The sequence below is a fragment of the Pongo pygmaeus genome, chromosome 21 (genome assembly GCF_028885625.2).
Source record: "Pongo pygmaeus isolate AG05252 chromosome 21, NHGRI_mPonPyg2-v2.0_pri, whole genome shotgun sequence".
NCBI classification, from domain to species: Eukaryota; Metazoa; Chordata; class Mammalia; order Primates; family Hominidae; genus Pongo; species Pongo pygmaeus.
Window position 1 is genome coordinate 39,603,218 of NC_072394.2, and position 26,176 is coordinate 39,629,393.

The 26,176-nt window shown below is 46.0% G+C and overlaps 1 protein-coding gene across 4 annotated transcripts in view; it reads left to right on the forward strand.

Moving 5' to 3' along the window:
* Positions 1-323: 323 nt before the first annotated feature.
* The window catches only part of RPN2 (ribophorin II), a 62,540-nt gene continuing 36,687 nt past the window's right edge, over positions 324-26,176 (forward strand). The window contains exons 1-6 of one of the 4 annotated variants that reach the window (XM_054467765.2): positions 324-667; positions 5,665-5,858; positions 19,627-19,722; positions 20,281-20,456; positions 25,110-25,185; positions 25,994-26,128. In XM_054467765.2, the coding sequence (XP_054323740.1) occupies positions 655-667; positions 5,665-5,858; positions 19,627-19,722; positions 20,281-20,456; positions 25,110-25,185; positions 25,994-26,128 (690 nt within the window). In that variant the 5' untranslated portion in view covers positions 324-654. Of the gene's footprint in view, positions 710-5,664; positions 5,859-19,626; positions 19,723-20,280; positions 20,457-25,109; positions 25,186-25,993; positions 26,129-26,176 lie in introns of all 4 variants that reach the window. The other 3 variants (XM_054467763.2, XM_054467762.2, XM_054467764.2) reach the window with 3 other exon arrangements.

Consider the following 26,176-nt stretch of genomic DNA (forward strand, 5'->3'; position numbering starts at 1 on the left):
GGACTACAGGCACGTGTCACCACGCCCGGCTAATTTTGTATTTTTAGTAGAGACGGGGTTTCACTGTGTTGCCCAGGCTGATTTCGAACTCCTGACCTCAAGTAATCCGCCCGCCTTGGGCTCCCAAAGTGCTAGGATTACAGGCGTGAGCCACTGCGCCCGGCCAGAAACTACAATTTTCTAAAGAGGAAAAAAAAAAAATCCCTTCTAAGCTATCCCCTCCCGACGAGACCCTTCCTGTTCCTTTAAAATGGACCGGGCAGCAGAAAGACGAGTGAGTGACAGCAGACATGCCAATCAGAAGCGGCCCCGTCTCGGGCCCACCCCGAGGCCTGGCCCAACCGCGTTCCGGTAGCTCCCGGAATAGAAGCGTTGCGAGACGGTCGGTTCCAAGTGGGCCTGGGCGCGGGGGGGAGGCGGGTCTGTCCTCGGGAACTGCAAGGCCCTGTGCGCGGGAGGACTGGGATCCCGGCCTTGGCTGCTGGAAGCGTCGAAGCTCAGCGGGGCCGCGGACACTGACCTGTGCTTAGAACTCATCCTGGCCCGCAGAGCCTGCCGTGAGTCCCTGGCGTCCCCTGTGGCGGGCTCTTGGAGCCACTTTCCCGAGCGGAAGTCAGCCTGCGGCTCGGACGCCGGCGGGACCTGCTCGGAGGAATGGCGCCGCTGGGTGAGGAGTTGCGCGTGGCTTATCGACAGGGCCCCGCGGCCGGTACTCTTTGGGGAGAGGGCTGTCGCCCTCGGGAGGCTACTAGTCGCTGCTCGAGAGCCGGCCAGGCGGGATCCCCTTCCCCTGCGGGACAGGGGCATGGGCACAAGCTCTGGCTGGGGCACTCTCGGGTCGAGGGTCCGAAGGAGGGCTGCGAGCTGGTGGGAGTGCCCGCGACCTGGCGGGATTGGTGCGTGGGGGAGGGGTGCAGCGCGGAGCTACGGGTCGCCCCGAGGCCCAGCCGTGGGGACCGCGGCCGCGCTTAGCCGTAGGCCTGGCCTCACTCATTCATTTCACTCGCGCGGGCTCCTGGGCCAGGCGGCCTAAGGTTCTGGTCCCGGCGCTGCCCCTTACTCCGTGTGAGGTTTTGGGCAGATTGTCCTTCTTTGGGCTGTAGTTTCCCCTTCAGTGAAAGGGGCAAAGAAAACCCCTCACTTCTCTCTGGGAGCCTGGAGCATAAGTTCTCAAGTGACACTCTGGGTGCAAACTTGCAGTCGGCCACGCGTTCATTGTGTAACCCAAAGCAGGTTACTTAACCCTTCTGCACCTCAGTTTCTCATCTGTAAAATAAGTTAGTCAAATTAGTCACGTTATCTGCCTCGTTGAGTTGCTCTATTAAGTGAAATAATCTTCGTGCTTAGTTTAGAACAGTGCATGGCCCTAGGTAAGAACTAAGTTAACTGCATTGGAAGTTACTGAGTAGACACTGTGCAGGGTGGAATCTGATGTAGCCTCATCGTAACTTTGGAAGCATGTACTCTTGTTACTACCATTTGACAGATGAGAAGTTGGAATCCCACGGAAGGGAACTTACTTGCCCAGGGTGACACATGAATGAGTCAGTGGCTCACCGTTTCATTATTTGAGAAGTTCAGGATAGTAAAGTGGTTAAAAGCAGACTTTGGATTCAAATTGCCTGTAGTTTGATTCTCAGTGATGTGTCCTAGAGCAGGTAACTACTCCTGAGGCTTACTTTCCTGGTCTGTGAAATGCAGAAAATAGCCACCTTACTTAGATGTTGTGAGGATTTAATGATTTGGTGTGTGCAAAGCACAGCATAGCGTGGGCATACCTAACATATTAGGTGCTCAACTTTTAGTCAGAAAAGTTACTGCTCTCATTAACATGGATGAGAAGATTAGGATTCTGACACAGGTGCTGTTTTAGGGGAATTTACGGTCTAGGTGGGAAAATGCTAGTCACAGCCATTCACTAGATCTTTATATATTGGGTACCTGCCTGTGCACAAGGCATTGGGGATTCAGCATTAGTGTCTTGACTCTGCTTTCTCTTAGGTCTTTCTGTCCATTAGCAGTTTCTGATAGGCTTTGACTTTGAATTCTAGCCAGACTAACTCTCATCACTTCTTATCATGTTCACTGCTGTTGCCCTGGTTTGGGCCACCATCATCTTCTGGCTTGGATTATGGCGGTAGTCTCCCAACTGGTGTCCCCTGCTCTGTCCTTGCACCTGCATGGTCTGTTCACCACACAGTAGTGTTTATTCTCAACCCAGTAATACCATTAGAGTGTAAGTCAAATCACTCCTCTGCTTAGAACTTTCCAGTGGCCTCCAGCCGGGTGCGGTAGCTCACGCCTGTAATCCCAGCACTTAGGGAGGCTGAGGTGGGCGGATCACGAGGTCAAGAGATCGAGACCATCCTGGCCAACATGGTGAAACCCCGTCTCTACTAAAAAGACAAAAATTAGCTGGGCATGGTGGCACGTGCCTGTAGTCCCAGCTACTTGGGAGGCTGAGGCAGGAGAATCGCTTGAACCCGGGAGGCGGAGGCTGCAGTGAGCCGAGATCGCACCACTGCACTCCAGCCTGGCAACAGAGTGAGACTCTGTCTAAAAAAAAAAAGAACTTTCCAGTGGCTTCCACTACAGTGGTATACAAGGCCCTCTGGATTTGTCCTCTGCTACCTCTGTTACCTCATCTACTTCTTACTCTTTGCTTATTTCACTCAAGCTGTACTGTCCTTGCTGATCTTAAAAAACACTGTATGTGTACACACTCCTGATTCAGAATCTTTGCCTTTGGTTTTTCTTTTCTCTTTTTTTTTTGAGACAGAGCCCCAGGCTGGAGTGCAGTGGCGTGATCTCAGCTCACTGCCCACTCTGCTTCCCGGATCAAGTTATTCTCGTGCCTCAGCCTCCCTAGTAGCTGGGATTACAGGCCAAGTCACCATGTCTGGCTCATGTTTTGTATTTTTAGTAGACATGGGGTTTCACCATTTTGGCCAGGTTGGGCTTGAACTCCTGACCTCAGGTGATCCTCCTGTCTCGGCCTCCCAAAGTGCTGGGGTTAGAGGTGTGAGCCACCGTGCCCAGCCATATTGGATTTTTCTTCTTAGCATAGTTTCCCACCAGATACCTTTATGACTTGCTTCTCCTTCAGGTCTATACTCAATATGTTTATTTCTTAGGGCTTCATAGACTACCGTATTTAAAATGCAGCCCTTCCCAAATATCTCTTCTGTACTTTATTTTTTTCCATAGCACTTTTACTTTCTAATGGGATAAATAATGTTCTTATTTCATGTGATGTCTTTTGTCACTAGAATAGAAGCTCTTTGAGGGTGGGAGTTTTGTTTCTTTTGTTTCCTGCTGTATTCTTAACACCTAAAGTAGTGTGTGGCACATAGTAGCTCAGTATACATTTGATGAATATGCCACGTGATAGATTTTTTCTTTTTTTTCTTTTCTTTTATTTATTTATTTATTTTTATTTTTTTTGACATGGAGTCTCGCTCTGTCGCCCAGGCTGGAGTGCAGTGGTGCGATCTCGGCTCACTGCAACTTCCACCTCCTGGGTTTAAGTGATTCTCCTGCCTCAGCCTCCCAAGTAGTTTGGATTACAGGCACCCACCATCACACCTGGCTAATTTTTGTCTTTTTAGTAGAGACAGGGTTTCACCATGTTGGCCAGGCTGGTCTTGAACTCCTGACCTCAAGTGATCCGCCCACCTCGGCCTCCCAAACTGCTGGGATTACAGGCGTGAGCTACTGCGCCCGGCCATCTTTTATTTTTTTGAGACAGGGTCTCTCTTTTTCACCCAGGGTGGAGTGCCACGGTGCGATCACAGCTCACTGCAGTCTCAACCTCCTGGGCTCAGGTGATCCTCCTACCTCAGCCTCCCGAGTAGCTGGGACTACAGGCACATGCCACCATGCCTGGCTAATTTTTGTATTTTCTTTTTTGTAGAGAAAGGGTTTCGCCATGTTGCCTGGTCTAGTCTTGAACTCTTGGGCTCAAGTGATCCGCCTGCCTCAGCCTCCCGAGTAGCTGGGACTACAGGCACACGCCACCATGCCTGGCTAATTTTTGTATTTTCTTTTTTGTAGAGAAAGGGTTTCGCCATGTTGCCTGGTCTAGTCTTGAACTCCTGGGCTCAAGTGATCCGCCCGCCTCAGCCTCCTGAAGTGTTAGGATTACAGAAGTGAGCCAGTGCCGCTGGCCAATAGTGCCTTTTTTCAAGGATTCTAGTTCAAGCTTAATTTAACACTAAAGGCAAAGGATTTAGGGCCACTCATGTTAGCCTAGTGATTATTTGTTACTGCTGTTACTTGGGTGCCAGACGATGCACTTTATCAAGACGCAGCCCATTCAAAAGTGTTTTTTGTTTTGTTTTTTAAATAAATGAAGTAGAAATGTACCACTCCTGCAGCTTCCTGTCCCCTGGGGCATCATAGATGGGGATTAATTTTTCTTTCCATTTATTTAGCAAATATTTATTCAGTAACTATGTGCCAGGCAGTGTGCAAGACTTGGAAATACTGGGATGAACAAAAGAAGCAGTCTTTATCCTCATGGAACTTACAGTTTAGCAGAGAAATCAGACATTACACTGTTAAAATTGTAGAAAATTCCACAGAGAAGTACAGATTGCTATGAGTGGATATAAGAACAACAATAATAATAGTAGTAGAAGTAGTAGCTAACATTGATTTAGCACTTGTTATGTGCCAGTCATTATTCTAAGATTTTTTTTTTTTTTTGAGACGGAGTTTTGCTCTTGTCGCCCAGGTTGGCGACAATGGCGCATTCTCAGCTCTCTGCAACCTCTTGTCTCCAAGGTTCAAGCGATTCTCCTGCCTCAGCCTACCGAGTAGCTGGGATTACAGGCACCCGCCACCAAGCCCAGCTAATTTTTTTGTATTTTTAGTAGAGACGGGGTTTCACCATGTTGGCCAGGCTGGCCTCAAATTCCTGACCTCAGGTGATCTACCTGCCTCGGCCTCCCAAAGTGCTGGCCTGGCCAGATCTTTCTGTATTAACTCGTGTAATCGTTCCTGAGGTAGATACTATTATCATCCCACTTTACACTTGAGGAAACTGAGGCACCAGCTGGTTGAATAACTGTCAAGGGCACATTGCTAGTAAATGGCAGAGGTGTGATTTAAGCCTGGCCCCAGAGTCTGGGTTCTTCTTTACTTTATTGTACTGGGGAACTAATCCTAGGGAGAGCTTCTTAAGGAAGAGGTGCTTGAGCTGAATTCTGAAAGTAAAAATTAAGCAAAGTTGAGGTAGGGGAAAGCATGGAAAAATGCTGGGCAGAAAAGAACCTGGCTTCTTAGAGGACGGAGAAGAAGCCAGAGAGCAACAGATAGTGGGAAGCACGAGGGAGGAGATCTGGTTGAGAGCCTGGCAAGGTGTGAGGATTCAGGATTGGGTTTGTCCTTAGAGGCAGAGGACTTAACAGACATCTTTCAGATGGGAATAGTAGGATAAGGGCTGTGCTTTAGATGCTTGGAGGCTGCTGGGAGGACTGTCCTTCCACCAGTTGAAGAGCAGGCTCCCTGCCTTCCCAAGGCTTCTCCTCAGGTTAAACCCCTGGATTCCCTCGCCCTTCCCCATGTGATTTGGTTCCCAGATCTTGGTGCTTATCATCATCGGGACTGTGTATAGCACCTTGGAAGAGTGTAGAGTGTACTGAATGGTCCTTTCCCCCCAAGGTTCAAGCACTGTCTTCCTGTTGGCCCTGACAATCATAGCCAGCACCCGGGCTCTGACGCCCACTCACTACCTCACCAAGCATGACGTGGAGAGACTAAAAGCCTCGCTGGATCGCCCTTTCACAAATTTGGAATCTGCCTTCTACTCCATCATGGGACTCAGCAGCCTTGGTGCTCAGGTGCCAGATGCAAAGGTAAGGCTGCTTTTGTCCTGGTGGTCAGAGTGGTTCAGGAGAACCTTCGTCCCCTAACTATATTCCTTTGGGGTAGTTCAAAACTAACTCTTGCTCATTTGAGGATAACCAAGGTTAATCCAATATAAGAAATATTTGGCCGGGTGTGGTGGCTCACGCCTGTAATGCCAGCACTTTGGGAGGTCTAGGCAGGTGGATCACGAGGTCAAGAGTTCCAGACCAGCCTGGCCAATGCAGTGAAACCCTGTCTCTACTAAAAATAGAAAAAATTAGCTGGGTGTGGTGGTGCACGCCTGTAATCCCAGCTACTCAGGAGGCAGAGGTTGCAGTGAGCTGAGATCGTGCCGTTGCGCTCCAGCCCAGGCAACAGTGTGAGACTCAGTCTCAAAAAAAGTTTATTTCAGTTTGACAGATCTGTTTTTGTTTTTGTTTTTTTGCCTAATATATGTTAAGGATCATACCAGATCAGTTAGTTTTAGTGGGATGTCAAGAAGAGCAAGCATAGATCATCTAGAAACTTTTACTTCAGCTCTGGGAGTGAGACTGTCCAATGCCACATGTACTTACTAAGTGCCCCCCTATGTGTGTGGCTAATAATAAGGGAATTCAAGGTGGAAGGCACTCACATGTATTAAATAATGGTAGTCACTACATCAGGCAATTTTGATACATGTTTTTGGACTTCTGGTGAGGAAAATGCATCATGATTAAAACCTTTCCTGGATTTGCGACAGTCTTTTTGTTTTGTTTTGTTTTGAGACAGAGTCTGGCTCACCCAGGCTAGAGTGCAGTGGCATGATCATGGCTCACTGCAATCTCTGTCTCCCGGGCTCAAGCCATCCACCTCAGCTTCCCTAGTAGCTGGGACTACAGGTGCACACCACCATGCCTGGCAATTTTTGTATTTTTTTGTTAGAGATGGGGTTTTGCCATGTTGCCCATGCTGGTCTTAAACTCCTGGGCTCAAGTGATCCATCTGCCTCAGCCTCCCAAAGTGTTGAGATTACAGATGTGAGCCACCACCTGACCAGGAACAGTCTTAAAGTGAATTTACATTTTATTCATTATGGTAGTATGGACAGCTAGACTAAACAATTTTCCTTTGCCAGGTTTCTCATATCTGCCTTAGTTTTCTTTGACTGAAGAACAAATTACCATAAATGTAGGGGCTTAAAATACCACCCACTTATTGGCTTATATGGCTTATAGTTCTTTATTTTATTTTATTTAAGAGAGGGTCTCACTATGTTGCCCAGGCTGGAGTGCAGTGGCTATTCACAGGCATGATTATAGCACACTATAACCTCGAACTCCTGGGCTCAAGTGATCCTCCTGTCTCAGCCTCCTGAGTACCTGGGACTATGGGTGCATCCCACCACACCCAGCTGTTAGCTGATAATCCTGCAGGTCAGAAGTCTAGACAGGCTTGCCTGGGCCCTGTGCTTAGTGTCTCCTGAGGTCAAAGTGAAGGCATTGGCCAAACTGGGCTCCTCCTGGAAGCACTGGAGAAGAATCTGCCTCCAGGCCCATTCATGTTGTCGTGTTGTCAGCAAAATCCAGTTCCTGTGGTTGTGGGCCTGAGGTCTCCATTTCCTTGCTAGCTGTCTGCTAGGAGTTGCTCTGTGTTCCTCAAGGCCATTGGTATTTCTTCTCACATGGCCCCTCCACCTTTAAACCAGTAATGGCATGGTGAGTCCTTACTCTTCAGTTCTCTCTGACTTCCTCTTCAGCCACCAGCCAGAGGAAACTGCTATTAAAGGGTTCACCTGTCTGGGTCAGCCCACCTAGATAATCTCTGAATTGTAAGGTCAACTGACTTGGGGCTTTAATTATACCTGCAAAATCACTTTATAACAGTTCCTAAATTTGTGTTTAAATGAATAATCAGTGGATGGAAATCCAGGGGGAGGAGTATGAATGTCTTTAGAATTCTGCCTACCATTTCTTGTATTAGCATGGAAATGACTCCAAATCTGTAGGGACTTTAGGCACACACTACTGCACCTGGCTTGCTGGATGGAGTGTCTTCAAGCAAATATCAGACATATTGTTGTACTTGTATCTCTTATTCTATTTATTTATTTATTTTGTAGAGATGAGGTCTCGCTGTGTTGCCTAGGCTGGTGTCACAAACTGACCTCAAGCAATCCTCCTGCCACAGCCTCTCAAAGTGTTGGGATTACAGGCATGAGCCATTGTGCCTGACCAACAGTAATTCTTTAATGTCATTTAATTCTCAGTCTATGTTCAGTTATCTTGAGTTATCTCAAAAATGTTTTTTACAGTTAGTTGGCTTAAATCAGGATCTAAAGAAGGTCTACACATTCCATTTTTTGCTGGTATCTCTTAAGACTCTTTTCACCGATAATAGTTCCCATTCGCTCTTTTCTCCCCATACCATTTATTTGTGGAATAAGTCAGGTCATTTGTCCTGGAATATTTTCCACATTCTGCCTTTGATTAATTGTATCTTCATGATGTTTTTGAACATATTTCCCTATCCTTTGTATCCCTGTAAACTGATAGTTAGCTCTTAAGGCTAAATTATATTCAGGGTTGGTTTTCTTGGTGAAAATATTTCACAGGTGGTACTGTGGACTTCCTATTAATAGATACATAATATCTGGTTATTTCACTTTTAGTGATGATGAAGTTGTAAATTAAGGTGTTGTCAGATTAATCTATCTCTTACAAACAGTATATAGTAGGGATTTGTTTTTTCATCCAGTCTGATAATTTCTACCTTTTGATTGGGGAGTTTATTCCATTTATTTATTTTATTTTAATTCTTTTTTTATGTTTAAGATCAATCATTTATATTTAATTATATTGTTGGGTTTACATCTATCATCTTGTTATTTGTTTCCTATTGGCTTATCTGTTTTTCCTTCTCTTTTCCTGTCTTCTTTTATTTTTATATTTTATTTTGTTTTATTTTATTTTTTTGAGACAGGGTCTCACTCTTGTCGCCCAGGCTGGAGTGCAGTGGTGTGATCTCCGCTCACTGCGACCTCTTCCTCCCGGGTTCAAGTGATCCTCCCATCTCAGCCTCCTAAGTAGCTGGGACTACAGGCGCACACCACCATGCCTGGCTAATTTTTTGTATTTTTTGGTAGAGATGGGGTTTCACCATGTTGGCCAGGCTGATCTTGAACTCCTGACCTCAAGTGATCTGCCCTCCTCGGCCTCCCAAAATCCTGGGATTACAGGCGTGAGCCACTGCGCCCAGCCCCTTGATTATTTTAAAATATTCTGTTTTATATCTTCTATTGACTGTTTAGATCTAATTTTTTTTAGCGTTTGTCTAGTTTTGTTTAGAGATTTTAATATGCATCCTTAATTTCTCACGGTATACCTTGAATTATTATTTTGCCATGTCACAAATAATAAAAGAACCCTGTATTTGTATAACTGTATTTGCATTTAAACTCACATAATTTCTGCTATCATTGTCATACTTTTTGTTTGTTTGTTTTTGTTTTTGAGATGAAGGCTTACTCTGTCGCCAAGCTGGAGTGCAGTGGCGCGATCTTGGCCCACTGCAACCTCCGCCTGCTGGGTTCAAGCGATTCCCCTGCCTCAGCCTCCTATAGGCGCACGCCACCACACCCAACTAATTTTTTGTGTTTTAGTAGAGACGAGGTTTCACTATGTTGGCCAGGATAGTCTCGATCTCCTGACCTTGTGATCCGCCCGTCTTGGCCTCCCAAAGTGCTGGGATTACAGGTGTAAGCCACCGCGCCCGGCCCATTGTCATAATTTTTAACCTTCTTTCAAGGATCCCAGCCTTTGCTGTGTGTTGGTCAGTGTCTCAATTTCATATATTTCATGCAGTTTTATAGTTATTTTTGGTAGGAAGGGAAATTCAATATGCTTAATTCTGTCAAGGGCAGAATTGATAGTCCCAGTTGGTGTCTTTTTTTTTTTTTTTTTTTTTCTGAGACAAGGCCTCGTTCTGTTGCCCAGGCTGGAGTGCAGTGGTGCGATCATGGTTCACTGCAGCCTCAAACTTCTGGACTCAGGTGATCCTTCACCTCTGCCCCTCGAGTAGCTGGGACTACAGTCACCTGTCACCGTGCCTAGCTAATTTTTTTTTTTTTTTTAATATTTGTAGAGTCAGGGTATTGCCATGTTGCCCAGGCTTGTCTCAAACTCCTCAGGTCAAGCCATCCACCCGCTTCTGCCTCCCAAAGTGCTGGGATTATGGACGTGAACCACTGTGCCCAGCCTCCAATTGATGTCTTTTTTTGTTGTTTGTTTGACATGGAGTCTTACTGTCATCCAGGCTGGAGTGCAGTTTTGTAGTCTTAGCTCACTGCAACCTCCGCCTCCTAGGTTCAAGTGATCCTCCAGCCTCAGCCTTCCAAGTAGCTGGGACTACAGGCATTCTCTACCACGCCTGGCTAATTTTTGTATTTTTTGGTAGTGACAGGATTTTGCCATGTTGGCCAGGCTGGTCCCGAACTCTTGACCTCAGGTGATCCACCCGCCTTGGCCTCCCAAAGTGCTGGAATTATAGGCATGAGCCACCCCTCTCAGCAATTGATATCTTTCAATCCATTTCAATTGTTATCCTTTTTGGTGCTCAAAATGTTCCATTTTGCCAATGGGCCAAACTGTCTCTGTGTGTGTGTGTGTGTGTGTGTGTGTGTGTGTGTGTGTGTGTGTGTGTGTGTGTGTGTGTGTGTGTGTGTGTGTGTGTGTGTGTGTGTGTGTGTGTGTGTGTGTGTGTGTGTGTGTGTGTGTGTGTGTGTGTGTGTGTGTGTGTGTGTGTGTGTGTGTGTACATCCATTCATTTACATGTTGGGTACAACTGGTTTTCAGTTTAACTGTAGAGTTAAATAGTTACTAGACTGGCCAGAAAGCCTAAAGTATTTACCAACTGGTCCTTTATAGAAAAAGTTTGCTAATCGCAGCTATATGAGATCCAGCTTACTCAAATTTTTTCCTGACAACCAGCTCTCCGTTTCTGCCCAATGTTTTCTTCCTGTGTGTGACTCTATTAAAAAAACAGATGTTTCCTCATGATTACATTCTTGTAAACCCTAAAGGTGAATGTACCTCTGATAAAATTAGTTCTGCTCAAAAGTAAGAGTATACCCATCAGAGTCAGTTAACCCAAGCTTTTAATTCTGGCTCCACCTCTCTGAAAAGGGAGTTATGAAGCCTACCTCACTGAATCATTGTAAGAAGAAAGTGAAATTACAGTATGCCCCTCAAAGGAAATGGTAGCTATTATCGTTCTTACATTGAAAAGGTTTGCTTCTATTTATACTTTGTTTAGGTGAGTTCAGACAATGCTTGGCACAGACACTGTATTCGCAGCGCCTTTTTTAGTGATGCTTCATACTTCTGCTCTGGTTTTTGGTGACGTCTTTAGAGGCCCTGGGGAGAGAGAAAGAGCAAATTGACTAGAGGTTTTGTATTGTGAGGTGTAGGAGATAGCACTGGAATAGTAATGTTCACCTCTGGCAGGATTTGAATGCAGGATGAAAAGTTTCTCCTGAAGGGTTTCAAACTTTTGTGGAACCACAGGATTCAATATAGGGGGTCACGGAGGAATGAGGTGCTCCCACTTCATCCAGAGCATGTCTTTTGATCTGTGTCGTGATTTGGAGTTCTATAGGAGATTTAGGTTGAGCACATACCCCCAAAGCTATTCTCTGCCATCATCACAAGTTTGCGGGATGTTGGTTGGGGCTGAAGATATAGATTGAGAGGCACCCGGACAGCTGCCATGCAGTGTGACTTGGGATAATTACATGATTGGGCTGGCTGTGGCTTTATGTTTACAATACAGACACTGAAGTCAGAGTGGCTGCCTTCAAGGTGTTAACTTCAAAACTTCACACCTGAGTCACCTGTGCAGCTTACTTAACCTTTCAAAATTGTTGTTCTGTCATTGGTAAGATGGAGATAATAATACTCAGCTCACAGGTAATGTGTGCAGGGTAGTTAGCACGTTGATGGCATGTGGTAATACATAGTATTACCCTTATGAATAGTATGACTATATATAAATAGTAGTAGCAGTTGGTACACATTGATTGACATTTTTTTTTCAGACTGTCATTCTCACTGCTTAGCATACATCCGACACATGGGTGTCTAACAAATATTTGAACTTTAAACTTTAGCTCAATCAAAATGGGAGCTCTCTAAATGTGCCTGCTAATCAGAAAATAAATAGGTTAATCACATACTCCATTCTAATTACTTATGAAATGTGCTGTGTTGATTAGGTGGTGTGTGCATTATAAGTAATGGAAGAAAGGGAGTTGTATGCATGTTTCAGAGCTGTTGAATTTCCTCATTAGATGTGCAAACTGCATAAATCCATTGAGAGATTTATGTCATTACTGTCACTTCCGTGTAGTGGTGCATGTCCTGCTCAGCTGTTGCTGCCTTCAGCTCAGTAGAGAGAACTCCCTGGGCTCCACTAGATACACTGTTGCCTATTTTCACAGATCGATATATTTGGAGAGATTTTGGTTATTATCTGGTAAGAGGTTTTAGCAGCAAAACTGGGAGAAATGGGATTTAATGAGAATAGAAACTATGGAGACAGCAGTGTGGAATGAGAGTTGATTTTAGGTGTTATAAAGTGTGAGCATCGGCTGGGTGCAATGTCTCAGGCCTGTAATCTCAGTACTTTGGGAGGCTGAGGTCAGTGGATCCCTTGAGGTCAGGAGTTCGAGACCAGCCTGGCCAACACGGCAAAACCCTGTCTTTGCTAAAAATACAAAAGTTAGCCGGGCGTGGTGGGCATGCCTGTAATCCCAGCTACTCGGGAGGCTGAGGCAGGAGAATTGCTTGAACCCAGAGACAGAGGTTTTGCAGTGAGCTGAGATTGTGCTGCTACACTCCAGCCTGGGTGACAGAGCGAGACCCTGTCTCAAAAAAAAAAAAAAAAAAAAGACCAGGCTAGGTGGCTCACACGTGTAATCCCAGTACTTTGGGGATGCCGAGGCGGGCGGATCACGAGGTCAGGCAATCAAGACCATCCTGGTTAATACAGTGAAACCCTGTCTCTACTAAAAATGCAAAAAAAATTAGCTGGGCGTGGTGGCAGGTGCCTGTAGTCCCAGCTACTTTTTTTTTTTTTTTGAGACTCTGTCTCAAAAAAAAAGACAGAGTAAGCATTTTTCATTTGAGTTATATTTATATAAAACATAAGCATGTCAGAAAGGTGATTTTACCGATATATCATTATTTAGCTTTTTACAAGATTAAGAACATGCTGGGCACAGTGGCTTATGCCTGTAATTCCAGCACTTTGGGAGGTGTGGGAGGATCACTTAAGGTCAGGAGTTGGAGACCAGCCTGGGCAACATGGTGAGACACCCACCCCCCACCCCCAATTTCTGCAAAAAATAAAATTAGCTGGGCATGGTGGCATGCACCTCTAGTCCTAGCTATTTAGCTGGCTGAGGCAGAAAGGCAGGGATATCGCTTGAGCCCAGGAGTTTAAGGCTGCAGTTAGCTGTGATGGCACCACTGCAGTCCAGCCTGGGCAACAAAGCAAGACCCTGTCTCAAAGAAACCAAATTATCTTAAAAAAATGCCTCCCTTATAAAGTGTTGTGAGCATTAAATGAGATAATAAGTGTAAAGTGCTTAGTGTAGTGTCTGGCACATGAGGAGTGCATATAGTAGTAAGTATATTTGTTTGTGGGTCAGGCACTAGTTCATTCCTGGGGATAGCAGAGAATGAGGCAATCCTTCACGCAGTAATCATTTATGGAGCATCTGCTGTGTGCCAAACATTGTGCTAAGTGCAGAGAAGACAAGAGAGCTCATTATCCATTGAGAGTACCGTAATACAGTGCTGAGTGCCAAGAGGCAGACAGGCTGTTTGTGGAAAGTACCATGGGAGTCCAGCAGAGGGAGCTGGCACTCACCCTGTCTGCCAAGAAAGCCACAATCTTGCACGGGGGTGCTGCCATCTGCGCTGGCTGCTGCAGGCTTCATTTGGTCACTCAGCAAATATATTTCTGAGTTTCTGCTATGTACTAGGTATAGTGCTAGGCACTGGGGATTTACTCTTGAGCCATAAAGAGGGAGAGGGCCCCTGCACTCTTAAGAATATGTTGTCTAATAGCTGAGACAGGCATTAATCATGTAATCAAATACATGCACGAATATTTGTAACAATGGTAAGTTTTATGAAGGGGAGATATGTGCTGTTATAAATAGGGAATTTTATAGGGGTAGAATAGGGGACTTTGATTTGCCAGGAAAGGCTTTCCTGAGGAAATCTCCGAATTTAAATCTCATTGTGGGCTGAGTGTGTTGGCTCACACCTATAATCCTAGCACTTTGGAAGGCTGAGGCGGGAGGATTGCCTGAAGCCAGGAGTCTGAAACTAGCCTGGGCAACAAAATGAGACCCTGTCACTACAAAAAGTAAAAAAAATTATCTGGTGTAGTGGTGTGTGCCTGTAGTCTCAACTACTCAGGAGGCTGAGGATGGAGGATCGCTGGAGCCCAGGAGTTGGAGGCTGCAGTGATCTATGATCATGCCACTGCACTCCAGTCTGTGTGAGAGGGCAAGACCCCGTCTCAAAACAAACAAAAACGAAACAAACCCCAAACCCAAAACTCAAACCTCTCTGCATCACCCTAATCTCACTCTACTCCTTAAGAGCAGGGACTTTGTCCATTTTATTTGTTGTGTATCCCCAGTTCCTAGAACAGCACCTGGCATGTGGTAGGCACTGAAGTGAAGGAAGATATGATTGATCTGAATTCTAAAGGGAGAGGAGGAGTTAACTGTGAGACGAAGGAGAGAAGGGACTTCAGGCAGAGGGAACAGCCTGTGCGGAGGATAGAGAGCAGGTTACATTTGAGATTGAAAGGAGGAGGTGTGTGCAACAGAGTGGGAGGGAGGGAGAGGAGCGAGGCAGGCTGGGGCCAAGCCACAGTGCCTTGGCCCACATAGGAAGAGTTCTGATCTGTTTCCAATGAGCAATAGATTTTAAATAGCTAGTATCGTGATTCAACTTGCATTTTGGAAAGACTTCTCTCTTGCTTTTTGGAAGACAGACTATAGCAGGGGGCTACAGGGCAAGATTGAATGCAGGAGGGGTACAAAAGATAATGCCTGGACTTTCTGCTTCTGCTGCATGGATGGGTAGTCGGAGCATTCCATAAGATAGCAACACAGGAAGACAATGAGGTTTGTCTGGGAAAGATCACGAATTTGGTCTTTACCATGGTGAGCTTGAAATACCTTTGAGTCATGTAAGTGGCTGTTGAGAGAAGTCTGGGCTGGAGGTACGGGTCTGAGAATTATCTGCATAGAATTTTGGGATGAAGCTATGGGCATGGATGGGATGGCCTAGGGAGGCAGGGAGTGGTGGGATGAGAGCTGGGCCTGGGAGCTGAGAAACAGCAGGAGAGCTCAAAACTGAGGGAGGAGCTGCCAGAGAAGTAGGAGACCCAGGAGGGTGCGGTGGCATCCCAGAAGGCTACGGGCGCGCATGTTTCCCAGTGAGGACGTGATCGGTCTGTCCATTGTTGAGGAGTGAGCACTGGAAAATGTCCTCTGCTTCGACAATTTGGAGGTTGCCACTGGCCTGCTGGGGGCAGAAGCCAAATCGGAATGAGTGGAGGTGAGGACATGAAGACTGGAGCAGTGTGGCTGTGTGGGAAGAGAGAAGGTGGCACTGGAGGGGAGAGAAGGGTTGAGGAAAATTGTTGTTGTTTTTTGAAAGTTTCGCTCTTGTCGCCCAGGCTGGAGTACTGTGGCTCGATCTCGGCTCACTGCAACCTCCGCCTCCCAGATTCAAGCGATTCTTCTGCCTCAGCCTCCCAAGTAGCTGGGACTACAGGTGCACGCCCCCACACCTGGCTAATTTTTGTATTTTTAGTAGAGATGGAGTTTCACCATGTTGGTCAGGCTGGTCTTGAACTCCTGACGTCAGGTGATCCACCCACCTCAGCCTCCCAAAGTGCTGGGATCACAGGCGTGAGCCATCACGTCCGGCCAGGAAGTTGTATTTTAAAATAAGTCTTGAGTTTTGTTAATACATTATAGGAGAGGTTGAATTGACGAAGTAATGGGCTTCCAGATAGAGAGACAGGGTGTACAAAGCCTGGAGGCTTCCAAGTGCTTGTTGTGCTTTGGGGCAGTGAGGTGCTTGTGCAACTGGGGCAGAGGTGGGTGGGGAAGTGCAGTAAGAAGCACCTGGGGAAAAGCGGGCTCGGTTAGAAAGGGTCTGGCATGGGGCCCCAGCCAGTGTGTGCCTGGGCAGCACATCACAGTAACAAAGTCTGAAGAGATGACAAAGCACAGTCTGAGAGGCAACCAGAGTAGCGGGGAGCTGTTTGTGGAGGAAATAGGGGAGGGGAGGGCAGATGAGAGAGATTTGCTGTCTTTTCTATAGGACTCCGTATTTGATTAGGTTCAGGGAGTTGTAGGGAAAAGCCTATGATGGAAGAAAGCACTGGTGTTCTTTGCTCAAGAGGGTGTTTGATTAATTGGGGTATTAGCACAGAAAGTTGGAAGCAAGCAGATCGGGGGTGGACATTTAGGGGGCAGTTTTCAGCCTTCAGTTGGGAAGATGAGTCTAGAACATTGGAGGGCAGCTGGTGTCAGAGTTTTCAGTCCCCCGACAGTAGCTGGCTGAAGCCTCAGCACTGGGTGGGCTCACTGAGCAGGCTGAGCATGTTCTGGGAGGTGTCCCTGCTTCTGCTGCTGTGTAAACTCTGCTGTCAACATCTTGGGCTTTGAAGCCACTGAACGCTGGACCGGTTTACCTTAATTTGTCTTTGCAAAGTGTAGGAATGATGCTTGTCTTACTCCAGAATAGATTGTTTTTAGTGGGCTCTTGAGAAGAGCCAGGGAATTCTAGTTCCCCTAGTTAAAAGCTGAGTGACTTTGGACAAGTTACTTTGCCTTTATAATGCCTCAGTTTTCTTACCTGTAAACTTAAGGTAATAAGAGTGCCTGATCCGTGAGATAGATTGGGGATAAAATGAGAAATGCGCATAAAGCACTTAGAACAGCATTTGACACATTTTAAGTGCTCAGAAAGAGGTAATGATAGAGGTAGAAGTAGAGGTAGTCATTGTTTTGGGGTCTCCAGTGTTGTCGTTCCATTGTTAAAGCACCAGATGGCGACAAAGCACACATTTTCAGCTTCCTTGCATTCCCCTGCTTGGACTCCTTGAGTAGCTTTACTTATTCTCTTCAGATCCCTAATTGATGCAAAGTGAAGTATTTTGTTTGTTTCCTTTCTCCCTCTGGCTTCTTTAAAACTTCTGGTTGAAACTCATTTGTTTTGAGACTCTTATTTAAATTTCATTCATAACATTTAAAAAAATGCTTTGGTTGGAGTAGCATGTACATACAGTAAAACACTGGACAATACAAAATAGCTGTTAGTGAAGGGCAGCGTGCTGCCCCTGCCCTCCTCCCTGTCCTACTCTCCAGGAGCACCCTGTACTTTTTTTTTTGGCGGGAGAGGAGTCTCACTCTGTTGTCCAGGCTGGAGTGCAGTGGCACGATCTCGGCTCACTGCAACCTCTGCCTCCCGGGTTCAAGGGATTCTCCTGCCTCAGCCTCCTGAGTAGCTGGAACTAAAGGTGAGCGCCACCGCGCCCAGTACCCCCCACCTTTTTTTTTTTGAGACGGAGTCTCGCTCTGTCGCCCAGGCTGGAGTGCAGTGGCGTGATCTTGCCTCACTGCAAGCTCCGCCTCCTAGGTTCACGCCAGTCTCCCACCTCAAGCCTCCCGAGTAGCTGGGACTACAGGTGCCCACCACCATGCCCAGCTAATTTTGTTTTTGTGTTTTTAGTAGAGATGGGGTTTCACCGTGTTAGCCAGGATAGTCTCGATCTCCTGACCTCGTGATCTGCTCGCCTCGGCCTCCCAAAGTGCTGGGATTACAGGCGTGAGCCACCGCGCCCAGCCTTTTTCTTTTTTTTGAGACAGGATGTTGCCCTGCCACCCATGCCAGACTGCAGTGGTGTAATCACAGCTCACTGCAGCCTCAAACGATTCTCCAGCCTCACCTTCATAAAGTGTTAGGATTACAGGCGTGAGCCACTGTGCCCAGCCAGCACCCACTTTTAATTGTTATTATTACCACATCTTTTTGAATAGCTGAATTTTATATTACTTCAGCCAAAATATTGGCAGTCTATTGATTTGATACTGTTTCTTGGAGTTGAGGAGAGTCGCAGTAGCGGGGGCTTGGGGATTTTGTGATGTGCTTCCTCTGTGCCAGTCACTGTGATGGGCATTCGGCAAAGTCCCTGATCTTGGGCCACTAGTCACTGGGGGAACTAGTAAGTGCGGTGTGGTACGTGCTTTGGGGGAGCACTTGAGAGGGTGGATACCTGGCCTCTCCTGGGAGGACTGTCAGGAAGAGGTGAACATCTGAGCAGAGTTGAAGATAGGACCTGGTTTGGCAGGCAGGAAGGACAAGGAAAAGGTGCTCCGGGCAGGGTGGGTAGCGGGGTCAAACATGTCAAATGGCGAGAGCATGGTATAGCTGCAGGAGGCTAGAGGGTAAGATTTTGGAGTTTGAGTTAGGGCTATGGTGATGAAGGCAGCATAGAGAGGGAGGGTCAGTCTTCAGGGCATTTCATGCTGTGTCAGAAGTTGGATCTTGTCTGAGAAAAATAGGGGACCACTGAAGGGTTTTAAAGGTAAAGCAACACAGTTACACTTGTATTTTGTGAAGATCAGTCTTGAAGCAGTGTGCAGAATGGATTGCATGGCTTTAGACCGCTTAGGAGATGACTGGGACAATCTAGGTGAGAAATGGCAAGGGCCTGCTGTAAGGCAGTGACAGAAACCAGAGGCGGGACTGGGCCTGAGAAATGAAAAAGAGGTAGACTTGATAGGCTTGGAGGGGTAGGGAAAAGTCAAGGATGGTTCCAACGTTTCTGGTTTGGGTTGCTGGATGCATGGTGTTACCTGTGCATGAGCTGGGAAGTCCTGGTGAAGAAATAGAAGGTTTTAAGCTCATTTTATTTTTTATTTTTATTTTTTGGGGGGACTGGGTCTCGCTCTGTCTCCCAGGCTGGAGTGTAGTGGCATGAACATGGCTCACTGCAGCCTCAACTTCAAGCAGTCCTCCTACCTCAGCCTCCCAGGTAGCTGGGACCACAGGCATGCGCCATCTGCTCTGCTAATTTTTGAATTTTTTGTGAAGATGGGGTCTTACCATGTTACCCAGGCTGGTCTCAACTCCTGAGCTCAAGCAGTCCTCCTGCCTCAGCCTCCCAAAGGCCTGGGATTACAGATGTGAGCCACTGCACCCAGCGTTAAGCTCATTTTAGATTTGTTGAGCCTGACTTGGCCTTGGTGACATCTAAGTGGAGATGCCAGTACAGTTGGAATCAGAAGAGACTGCCACTTGGTAGCTTTGCCACCTTCATCAGATTACTTGCCAATTTCAAGCCCCAGTTTCTTTTTCAGGTAAATGGGGATAGTCATAATCTCTACCAAAGAATCATGTTGTTAAAAGGAAGAGCTTCCTAAATACCCAGCACAGGCCATGGCCAGACAGGTGATCCGGGAAGTGGTTTCCTTCTTTCCTTTCTAAAGTTCGGAAGGACTCAAGTGCCTTCAGGCTTATTGCTCTTTGTACGAAGTGAGCAATTTTGGGTAATACCGTGTCCTATGGAAAGTAACTACTTAATTAAATTCATGTAGCTCATTCTTTAAGCCATCTATAATGGCTGAGAAAATGCCTTTGCTTTTCCTGGTTCACTACATGTGTCACCACTTAACATTGACTTTTCCCCCCTGTGTAGAAAGCATGTACCTACATCAGATCTAACCTTGATCCCAGCAATGTGGATTCCCTCTTTTATGCCGCCCAGGCCAGCCAGGCCCTCTCAGGATGTGAGGTAAGTCCGGGTTCCTACGCCGACAATGACTTCAACTATTTAAAGTGCATTTTTAAAGGGGAGGGGTCATGTCAAACATCCTTTTTTTAACTATGAGAGTCCATTATTGCAGGTGGGAATTCCATTCCTGTGATTTTTTTTTTTTCCTTAAGAAAGTACAGTTTATGTTTCTCCTAAGTTTTTACTTTTCAAGGGTTTTAAATAACCTTTTTGTACAGTTTTTGCTTTTCTTCTGGGAGGTCTTGATTTTTTCCTTTCCATCTCCCTTTAACATGTAAAAATGTTCAAAGTGTACCCCCACACGAGGTTTCTGGAAGTCATTTTATTGAACATAGGAGAACCGTGTAAGTAGAAAGGTAACTTGTCCGCATCTTTTCAGATGGGAGTATTGTGCCGAAGTTTTGCAAACATTTCATCCTGGTGTCTGGGGATTAGAGAAGGATGAGCATGTGCGAGGCAGAGGTGACTTTGGCAGCTGCTCTGCATCCTGTCTTTGCCATGCCTGCCACAGATTGCCAAGACCTGTTCTAAAATCTGTGTCTGCCGATTCTTTCTTAGATCTCTATTTCAAATGAGACCAAAGATCTGCTGCTGGCAGCTGTCAGTGAGGACTCATCTGTTACCCAGATCTACCATGCAGTTGCAGCTCTAAGTGGCTTTGGCCTTCCCTTGGCATCCCAAGAAGCACTCAGTGCCCTTACTGCTCGTCTCAGCAAGGAGGAGACTGTGCTGGCGTGAGTTGTCATCTCAAGCATTTCTCAGGCTTCATTTGTCTCGGGTCCTATCCTAAGAGGGCTCATTCATTGGTTCAGCAAATACTTTCTGGGCAAGTACTTCCAGTAAATACTTCCGTGTGCCAGGTGCCGTGCAAGCTACCACAGACGTGATTGCATGAAGTCAGGTAAAGTCCGTGTCCTCATGGAGCTCGCATGGACACAGTCTTCTGCAAGCCTCGCAGACAGAAAGCAAGCGCTGAGCCAGAGCATGAGCACACCACCACCTAGAGCACACACCACCATCCAGCTGCCTTGTGAGGCTGGAGGGCTAGAGCAAGGGCAGATAACTGAGAAGGGGCCATGTGCGTGTCTTGTTGAGGCTTGGCCAGGGCAGGATGACATGTTGGCAGTGGAGGCTCTGCAAAGTGGGGGCTCTCAGGATCCCTGGAAGTAGTGAAAGACAGTATCTGGTGGGTGAGGTGGTTGCTCAGAGGGTGGAGTATTCTAGGAATCAGACTCTACTACTCTGCAAAAGGCTTAGGTGAAGGAGAAGCACCTTTCCTGTTTGTTATAAATGGAAATATTGTAACTTCAGGGTGTTTTTTGCTAAGCTCTTAAGTGATAACATATGTAGTTTTAAGTATTTATTTAGAGACAGGATCTCACTCTGTCACCCAGGCTGAAGTGCAATGGTATGATCACAACTCACTGCAGCCTTGAACTCTGGGCTCAAGTGATCCTCCTACCTCAGCCTCCCGAGTAGCTGGACTACAGGTGCAAACTACTACGCCTGGCTAATTTTTTTTTTTTTGAGACATGGTCTTACTCTGTTACCCAGGCTAGAGTGCAGTGACGCGATCTCAGCTCACTGCAACCTCCGCCTCGCGGGTTCAAGCAGTTCTCCTGCCTCAGCATCTTCAGTGGGTGGGATTACAGGTGCGCCACCACGCCTGGCTAATTTTTGTATTTTTAGTAGAGACAGGGTTTCACCATGTTGGCCACGCTGCTCTTGAACTCCTGACCTCAAGCAATCCACCTGCCTCGGCCTCCCAAAGTGCTGGGATTACAGGCGTGAGCCACCGCGTCCGGCTGCCTGGCTAATTTTTTTAGTTTTTAGTGGAGATGGGGCCTGTCTGTGTTGTCCAGGCCAGTTGTAATTTTTTTTTTTTTTTAACACTTAAACTCTTCATTTAAAACAATAATTTTTTTTGTTATTTTATTTGTGTTCACCATTTAATTGCAAACCCTGAAGGAGGGTGTGGAGTACCTTTCTGGAATCCTGTTCGTTGTTTAGCCAGAGGTTGGTGATACCAATTCCCCCTTTCAAAACAGTGAGATTGTTTCCCAGATATTTTTGTTTTTTGTTTTTTTGCTAACAACCAGATTTTCTCTAAACTTAAAGCTTTGTTAAGGACAGGGTTCACAGGCAATTGACATTCCCTCTCTGTCCTCCTCACACTCTCCCTATATTCACGTGGTCAATCATCAGTGACTCTGGGGCTGACATTTTGTATGCACTTTGTCCAGTGCTTGGCCCTTTTGGGCCTTTGATTTCAGGTGACATGTTTTGATATCTGCTTATAATCCCTCATGGGGAATGCTTCTCCAGTCACCATCATCTCATGCCATGATGCCACTGTTAGTGCCTGTGCCTTACTTTGATGCTACCTTCTACAAAAAAACTTCCCATTTCCCTCCAAGCAGAAAAGCAAATCCCCTTCCTCAAAACCCCAGAGCCCCAGGAAGAAGTACAAGGGAAGTACGTCCACTTTGGAGTCAGACAGACTTAGGTTTGAACACCAGCTATTTCATTCCTTGCTGTCTGACTTTGGCCAAATTTCTAACTTCTCTGAGCCTCACCTTTAAAATGAAACCCATAATTCTTATATCAGAGCAACTGACAGGATTAAGTGAGATAATAGGTGTGAAGACCTAGCGCAGTGCCTGGTTCTTGGTGGGCATGTAGGAAACGGAGTTCCTTTTCTGGACCATTTGTTTGTTAGGTCCCTAACAAACAGGTCCCCCTTCTTAGAGAGTTTGTTACTTCTTTCATTGTTGTTATTTGTATGTTAGAGCATAAGCTTTTTTTTTGGAGACAGGGTCTCACTGTGTCATCTAGGCTGCAGTGCAATGCAATCATATTTAAAGCTCACTACAACCTCAAACTCCTGGGCTTGAGCGATCCTCCCACCTTAGCCTTCTGAGTAGCTGGGACTATAATCACACGCCACCACACCCAGCCATAAGCTTTATTTGCAGTGCTTAGAGAGCCTGGCACATGGTCTGTACCCAATGGAGTTAATAAAGGATGAAACTATACTTTTGTGTTTCTGCTGTCTTATAGAAAGCTTATGGGTAGGAAGAACATATGCTTTGGAGCAGAAAGAACTGTGTTCGAATCCACTCTTCTACTCAACCTCCGTGACCATGAGTGTGTTGTTTAGCCCCCCTAAACCCCAGTGTTTTCATATGCAAACCTGGAGAATGTCTCGTAGGGTCATTGTGAAATCCAACTGGTAGGATGCCTTATATTACTACTAATTTGCCCTATTAAAGGCAATCTGATATAAATTAGAACTCTTCTGAGTGGGCCTTCTATATTTAAATGGACTTTTTCTAGGAAGTGTATGTTTGTAAACTTGTCTTGAATGGAAAAAAAGAAAATACTTGTAGGTTTGAATGAACCACCTGAGAAGATCTCATTGCAGTCTGTCATAAATCAATTTCTCTGAATCATCTGCTATGTATTAGCAAGATAAGATCTGCTTTCTTAGTGTTTGGATACAGTACTATGCTCCAGAGAAAAAGAAATTGCTGGCTGGGGAATAAGTAATTAAAGCCAGTGACAAAACTTTCTAAAACTCAGTGGATTAATTTCATTCTAAAACTTCTGAGGTTGTTACCAGCATGGCACTCTCTCATTCCAAAGAGAAAAAAATGATATCTTAATTGAGAAGTTCTTTCTAGGCTATCTTAACTGCCTTTTCTGAGCACAGCATTTATCACGGGCAGATGTGTGATTTTTGTCTCATTTGGAAATTCAGGTTTCATTTTCTCAAGTGTATGATAACAACAAGCATCCCATAGGTGTCGTTGAATACTCTGGGGCTTGTCTCTCTGTAAATTGCGACTCTGCTGTTTTCCAACTTGTCATTGTAATGGAATTAGTTTCCCATGGAGAAAATCTAAATTGTTATGATCTTGACATAAGCAGACAGATTCTTGCTCTACATTCCCTGACACATTGACTTGATAAGTGGTGGTTTTACACAAGGGCCCAGTCATCTCTTGGGAATTAGGAAACCATTCGGGGTGGAAGCAGCAGTCTGTTTAACCACCAGGGGGCCTCTCCTCTCCCGGTTTCACCCAGAAAAGCACCATTTATATTTTCCAAATTATCTGCATTAAGATAATAGAATCTAATAAGTCTTACATGTGTACGTCTATCATGTTCCATCTTAAAAAGCTTATCTTCCAGAATTATAGATAAAAATATATGAATAAGCCATAAAAAAGAATGAAGTGCAGATACATGCTACAACATGGATGAGCCTTGAAAACATTCTGTTGAGCGAAAGAACCCAGACATAAAAGGACACAGATTGTATGATTCCATTTCTATGAAATAGCAGAATAGGCAAATCCGTAGAGATAGAACATAGATTGCTGGTTGCTGGGGGCTAAGGGGGAGACACAATGGGGAGAATGCTCAGTGGGTTTTATCTATTTTTTTTGGAGACAGGGTCTCACTCTGTCACCTAGGCTGAGTGCAGTGGTGCAGTCACAGCTCACTGAAGCCTCAACCTCCCTAGCTCAAGTGATCCTCCTCCCTCAGCCTCCTGAGTACCTGGGACTATAGGCATGTGCCACCATTCCCAGCTAATATTTAAATTTTTTGTAAAGATGCGGTCTCACTATATTGCCCAGGCTGGTTTCGAACCCCCAGGCTTAAGTGATCCTCCTGCCTCGGCCTCCCAAAGTATTGGGAGTACAGGTGTGAGCCACCGTGCTCAACCAATGGGTTTTATTTTAGACTGATGGAAATATTTGGGAACTAGACAAGTGGTAGTTGCACAACATTGTGAATGTAGTAAGCACCCCTGAATTGTTTGCTTTTTAAAATGGTTAATTTTATGTGAATTTTGCTTCAATCTTTTTTTTTTTTTTTTTTCTGAGACAGGGTCTCACTCTATTGCTCAGGCTGGAGTGCAGTGGCTCACTGCAACCTCTGCATCCTGGGCCTCAGCCTCCCAAGTAGTTGGGACTACAAGCACATGCCACCATACCTGGCTCATTTTTAGTATTTTTATTAGAGATGGGGTTTCACCATGTTACCCAGGCTGGTCTTGAACTCCTGGGGTCAAGGAATTTGCCTGCTTCAGACTCCCAAAATGCTGGGATTACAGGCGTGAGCCACTGCGTCCAGCCCAGTGCCCACGGTTCTTCTTGCCAGTTCTGTTGCCTGGGTTGCCTTCTCAGCTGTGATGATCTTTTCCAGGTTTTGTCACACCTGTCCTAACTGGATTATAAGTAAACTCCTTAAAGGCTGAGACCAACTTGTACTTCTAAAGAACAAGAGTGGGATATTTGTGAAAGTGTCCAAGTACGGGAAGGGGTGAGTGGATGAAAGAAGACTTGCCATTCATTGGGGTTCTACTCTTTCCCTTCCAGAACGGTCCAGGCTCTGCAGACAGCATCCCACCTGTCCCAGCAGGCTGACCTGAGGAGCATCGTGGAGGAGATTGAGGTGTGAATCTTTTGCCAAATGCACCTCCCAGCTCCTATCTTTGACACTCTGCAGAAGAATCTTGCAGATAGCCATGTGTGATCTGTTACGACCAGTTACATTGCTTCTTATATCCATGGCACACTTGTGTTCTTTGTATTAAGGTATTGTGTCCTGAGGAATATTTGTGCCTATTACATAATAGGTCCTCAGGATGTGGTGACTGTGGTTTTTTTTTTATTGCTCTATCCTTGCCTTTGCCCGGAATATCATGCTCCTCTGGGACCTCTTTCATGGACTGCCTGGCAGGGGTGACAAGCAGTCCTGATGGTGTTCTCACTGGATGCTTCACAGGCACGTTGGTTGCCTAGTCATGTTGCCTAGGATAGCAGTATGTCTCTCTTTGTCTTTTGGAGCATTAAGAAATTCTGGGAAATGCTGTGCTTTGTAGGTTGTATTCAAATGGATGGCCACGGACTCCATCTGTGTCATGATGCTTCCTGGGTGCACAGCAGCCTGGCCCACCGGCTTTCCACCCAAAGCAGCTGGTGCGTTCTGTGCCGTGATTCCTGGGCTTGGGCCTGCATACAAGGGGCCAAGGAAGGAGCCCTCCCAGAACTGCAGAAGATAGTGCTCTCCTCAAATGTCTGTTTGATATACTTTACTCTGCCTAAGCACCATTTTTGAGAAAGTATTAAGTGACTGAGATGGTCTTCAGATTTAGAGTGAGAGATGTCACGAAGCTGTCTGCAGTGGGGTTGACAGTGGTTTGCGCATCTCATTTCTGCTGTTACTTGACATCCAGCGTGTTTCTGTTTTGTTATGGCAGGACCTTGTTGCTCGCCTGGATGAACTCGGGGGCGTGTATCTCCAGTTTGAAGAAGGACTGGAAACAACAGCGTTATTTGTGGCTGCCACCTACAAGCTCATGGATCATGTGGGGACTGAGCCATCCATTAAGGAGGTACCCATCTAACAATTTTCAGGCATGAAACCCAAAGGGATCATCAGC